Source organism: Austrofundulus limnaeus, unplaced genomic scaffold, assembly GCF_001266775.1.
Source record: "Austrofundulus limnaeus strain Quisiro unplaced genomic scaffold, Austrofundulus_limnaeus-1.0 Scaffold533, whole genome shotgun sequence".
In the NCBI taxonomy this organism is placed as follows: domain Eukaryota; kingdom Metazoa; phylum Chordata; class Actinopteri; order Cyprinodontiformes; family Rivulidae; genus Austrofundulus; species Austrofundulus limnaeus.
The window spans coordinates 63,175-68,050 of record NW_013952935.1 but is presented as its reverse complement, the minus strand read 5'-3'; the positions used below and the strand labels follow the sequence as shown (position 1 = coordinate 68,050).

The 4,876-nt window shown below is 39.3% G+C and overlaps 1 protein-coding gene across 1 annotated transcript in view; it reads right to left on the bottom strand.

Moving 5' to 3' along the window:
* hibch (3-hydroxyisobutyryl-CoA hydrolase) overlaps positions 1 to 2,355 on the bottom strand; it is a gene marked incomplete at its 5' end in the record, with an annotated part of 13,834 nt that extends 11,479 nt beyond the window's left edge. Inside the window, 6 exon segments of the mRNA XM_014026190.1 lie at positions 791 to 843; positions 937 to 1,017; positions 1,097 to 1,181; positions 1,291 to 1,422; positions 1,837 to 1,879; positions 2,311 to 2,355. Of these exon segments, the coding sequence (XP_013881644.1) occupies positions 791 to 843; positions 937 to 1,017; positions 1,097 to 1,181; positions 1,291 to 1,422; positions 1,837 to 1,879; positions 2,311 to 2,355 (439 nt within the window).
* Positions 2,356 to 4,876: the final 2,521 nt, after the last annotated feature.

Here is a 4,876-nt window from a genome sequence, read left to right as displayed (position 1 = left end):
CGGATGGATGGATGGATGGATAGATGAATGGATGGATGGATGGATAGATGGATGGATAGATGGATGGATAGATGGATAGATAGATGGATAGATGGATGGATAGATGGATAGATAGATGGATAGATGGATGGATAGATGGATGGATGGATAGATGGATGGATGGATGGATAGATGGATGGATGGATGATGTTATAAGAATACCTCCAGTATAAAGGGTCAGTCTGAATCTCTCACAAACACAACGTTGTGTTTTTAAAGCTTCTCTGGAGGAACGTGGAAATAAAAGCTGTCAGCAGCTGAAGAGGATTAATGAAAGAAGACATCTGCTGCTCCCGTCCATCAAACAGGCAGCAGGTTTCTGACCCTCCTCACATCATCCACAGACCTTCATCTGTCTCCATGTGGGAGTTCTGCTCCCAGCTCAGAGCAGGCCTGGGAACAGGGWCTCTCTGAACCTGGACTGTTGTCACCCTGAGGACACTTCTCAGTGTCCCCTCTGGACCCACGAGACAGAGGAGGTGGACCTCAGATCCTTTCAGATCAGCTTTAGTGTTAAATGTTKGATTTTAGCTGAAAACCTGCATGTTTTCATGTTGGTGACAAAATAAATATAATTAAAAATAAAATAAAAATAAAAACAGCAGCAACAAGACCTCCTCCAATCAGAAGCCACCTCTCCCCACAGCAGCTCTCTACTGACACCTGCTGCCAAAACCCATCATCACACCTAAAGAAAACCACTTTAAAGATAATTATGACAAAAAAAATTAATAAAGAACGTCACACTCACCCCTCCCATTGTTATACCATCAATAATAGCGATAAAAGGCTTCCTGTAGGCTCCTTAAACAACAAAATAAAACTGTTATTTTTCACAATGCAACCTGKCAAAGCTGATATCTGAAGGTTTATTGTGAAAATAACTGTAAAGCTCACCTATAGTGTTGTTCAGGATGTATTCCTCTCTAAAAAAGTCCTGAGCCAGAGAACCACCAGCCTTCCCTGCTTCTGTGACGGCTGAGAGAGAAAACAAACGATAAATCGACGCCTCTTTAAGAATCCTTCAGATTAAAATAAAAACTTTTGTTTTTTTTACCTCTGATGTCTCCACCCGCACAAAAAGCTTTTCCTCCCGTTCCTTTAATTATCACAATGTCCGTCTCGTCGTCCTTCTCCCATTTCTGGACACAAACAAAAGTAAATAAAAAGACAGTAAAACACTAAAATAACTTAATTTGTTTTTATTAATCATAACTTTGATGATTTATARAAACAAGAAGCTGGTTTTACCTTCAGCTGAGGGTAGATTTGTCGGATCATGGTCAGGTTGAGGGCGTTGAGGACTTTGGGTCTGTTCATGGTRATCACGCCGGCTCCGCCCACTTTCTCCAGGAGCACCTCTGGTTCAGCGACACTCAACATCTGAGGCAAAACGTATTTGGGATTATTTTTTAACTCTCCACCTTRGAAGCTTCACGCTATTTAAATCTAGCTTTGTTTTCAAGAACGGCAGATAAAAAAACTGAATTTTTATTGGTTCAGAGTGATGTCATCAGAGATTTCCTCAAGCTTCRTCAAACAWTATAKGAAGGGATTTCCTGGCTGCTGAGAAAAGYATCTCTACTGTGAGGCACGGTGGTGGAAGCATGGTGGTGTGGGGATGTTTTCCTTCAACGGGATCTGGGAAACTTTTCAGAGTTAAAGGAAAATGTCTCAGATGCGAGACCGGACAGAGGTCCACCTTCGCTGATTTAAGAACTAATTAATGGTCCTGTAAACCTCAGCCATCAACATGAAACCACCTTGTATTTAAGGTGACGTCACTGACGTTCTCACCATGTGACCCTGGATCCTCTGCAGTCTGTGAAGAGGCTTCAGCCTGAAAGAAACAACAATGTTAGAACATAAACTGCTTTTAACAATTAATGTGTTTTTAACAATTAACAYGAGCTCACACTTTATTTAACTTTGTTATAGATTCTGGGAATGTGAGTGTAGGATGTTTTAAAATAAACACTACAAGTTAACTTGTTGGAGGCAAAACGCACTGGGATCTATTTAACCTCTCGGAGGAACACTTCTACTCTTATTAAAAGATAAACTTCCTTTAAATAGTCATAATGTTGTAACAGGTCAGTGTATTAAAACACTATCATCCCGTTTAGTTAAGCTGCTCCTCTGGCTCACGTGTCCTTAAATAAAAGTAACGTTTCGGGTGTTTTTAGGTAAAAATGTCTGCCGCTAAGCTCTCAGCCGGTCCGGCCTCTCGCTTCACTTCTCCGGCCGTCTTCACTAAAAACACAAACATACCTGTTAACAGACGCCAAAACCGTTATGGACATATTTATTTTCCTCTGATTTGTACCGYGGGGTCAGATGCTGCGCTTTGACGCCGCTGTTTGTTTACTTCCGGGATGAGGACCAACGCTTGACGCTGATTGGTTGGTTGACAGGCGAAATTGGGAAACACCGCCCCCTACTGGATTTTAAATGGAATGCAGGTGGCTGGACATAAATAAAGGAAAACACCATAAAATTATGGCATTTTGTGCTTTTTATGTCGTGTTTTATTCGTCACATCATATAACAATATTTAAAAATGTAATTAAAATTTAACATTAAAATATTACACTCAGTAGTTATTTTCTTTATGAACTTATCATTATTAAAAGTTTCAAGACAAACTGTTCATTTTTTAATAAACGTGTTAATATAGGACAAAATAATATGCATTGTCACAATAAATCATATATTCTCTCCTAAAATTGCTGTAAGATTTTACACTTGACAATAAAAACATAATAAAATAAATAAAAAGGTTGTGGGGATAATTATGTCATGATTCTGCAAATTGAAATACAGAAATGTTTCATGTCAGAATGTTAKCACTTCTGCCATCATTTAGATAATGTATTCTTCTATGTACAGTGTCTTAGAATGTGATATATTATCTACTACTTACAGATAATAAAAACATGTGAAACTAAATTTGTCTCCAGCTGTCAGTTTTTTATTATTTTGTTTAATTATAAAGTAATTATCTTATAATACTCCGAATTATTTAATAAAAATACTAAATGCAGGACCTCAGTTTGTGCATTTAAACACTCTTCCTAAGACATCATGATGTATTTTGATTTCGGATGATAAATGATTTCCTGACACGATGACAAAATGCTGACGCTGGCAGTGAACTTGTGTAAAAGGGTGTGCATTAAACGGTGATTCAGTGCACAAGCTCTCAAAATAAGATAAGAGGCAGGGCACCGCCCTGATTGGGGTGTGCTCACCTGACCATAAAAGAACACAAAAAGTAAGAAAAACACAAACAACAAACAGCTTTTATTCAAACTGATCATGCGTAGAATCCAGGTTGTTCCAGTTTAGACTCAAACACGTCTGTTTGCACATGAAGGATTTATTAAATGAGCTGAGTAACGGTTGGTGTAAATCCTGACGGGACGCTGCAGGAGCTGCAGGGTTCCAGTAGATCCAAGGATTTTTTTCATTTAGTCTGAATCGCTGCTGCTGGAACTGCTGGACGACTAAAAACACACAAAGAACAAAAAATAACTTTAAACAAGTAAATTTATGAAGAATAGATGATAAAAAGAGTCTCTTAAATTAAACTGAGTGTCTCACTTTGCTTCACTGCACCTGGTTTAAATGAAATATAAATCTAATGTAGGACAGAATAGTCTCACCCCATGGCTGTCCTTTCCCTTCTTGTGACAGTGGTCGTGCTTGTGTTTGTCCTTTTTCTTGTCCTTCTTCTTGTCCTTCTTCTTGTCCTTGTGTCCATGTCCATGGCATGCACCATGTCCATGCTCATGTCCATGTCCATGCCCATGGTCATGTCCATGTCCATGACCATGGTCATGTCCATGTCCATGCCCATGGTCATGTCCATGTCCATGACCATGGTCATGTCCATGTCCATGCCCATGGTCATGTCCATGTCCATGCCCATGGTCATGTCCATGTCCATGCCCATGATCATGATCATGTCCATGCCCATGGTCATGTCCGTGCCCGTGCCCCTGACCACAGCACGGCCCGTGTCCGTGTCCAGGGTGTCCTGGAACAGGAGGACAGTTTGACATTTGTGGAGGGAAAGCGGGGTTACCTCCTGGATACTGTCCTTAACACAAAGAAGACAAAGACAGGACATTTGTTTGTCACTGCTTCATAAAAAAAAACAGTTAAACATCAAGAATTTAAAGCAGGTCCAGTAAAGTTGTCTCGTCTTACCCTGGTTGTGTCCGTACATTTCAACAAACCAGCTGTTTGCACAAACCTGGATTCAGTGGATCTTGTGACGCAGCTGAAACCTGCCGCTTGTTTTTATACTCTGCTGCACCTTTGACTCCATCGCTGCTTCTGTTGCTTTGTGACCTCAGAGTTTGGTTAATTATTTACAAAAACAATGATCCTCTTCTCCATCGAAACACGCCGTCCTAACGGAGACACAGAGTTGTAAAGTAACTAAGTACAAATACTTCTTCATTGTACTTAAGTAGAATTTTTGAGTATCTGTACTTTACTTGAGTAATTATTTTTCAGCCTACTTTTTACTTCTACTTCTTGCATTTTTACACAGTTATCTGTACTTTCTACTTATTACATTTTTAAAAAAGGTAAGAAGTAGAAAGTTGTTACTTTTATTTCATTACAGCTTGTTGTTAAAAAATATTATCCTCCTGGATAGAGTGAATTTAATTGTGGTTGGATGAGAAGTATAAATATATATTATTCTGATCCTGTATTAGTTTGTACGTAATCCATCACAGCTGCAAATAACACAAATCATGTCCCACTCCAGCAGGATATTGTATGTAGCCTAGTACCAAGATGTCTGTGGTGTATATATATATAC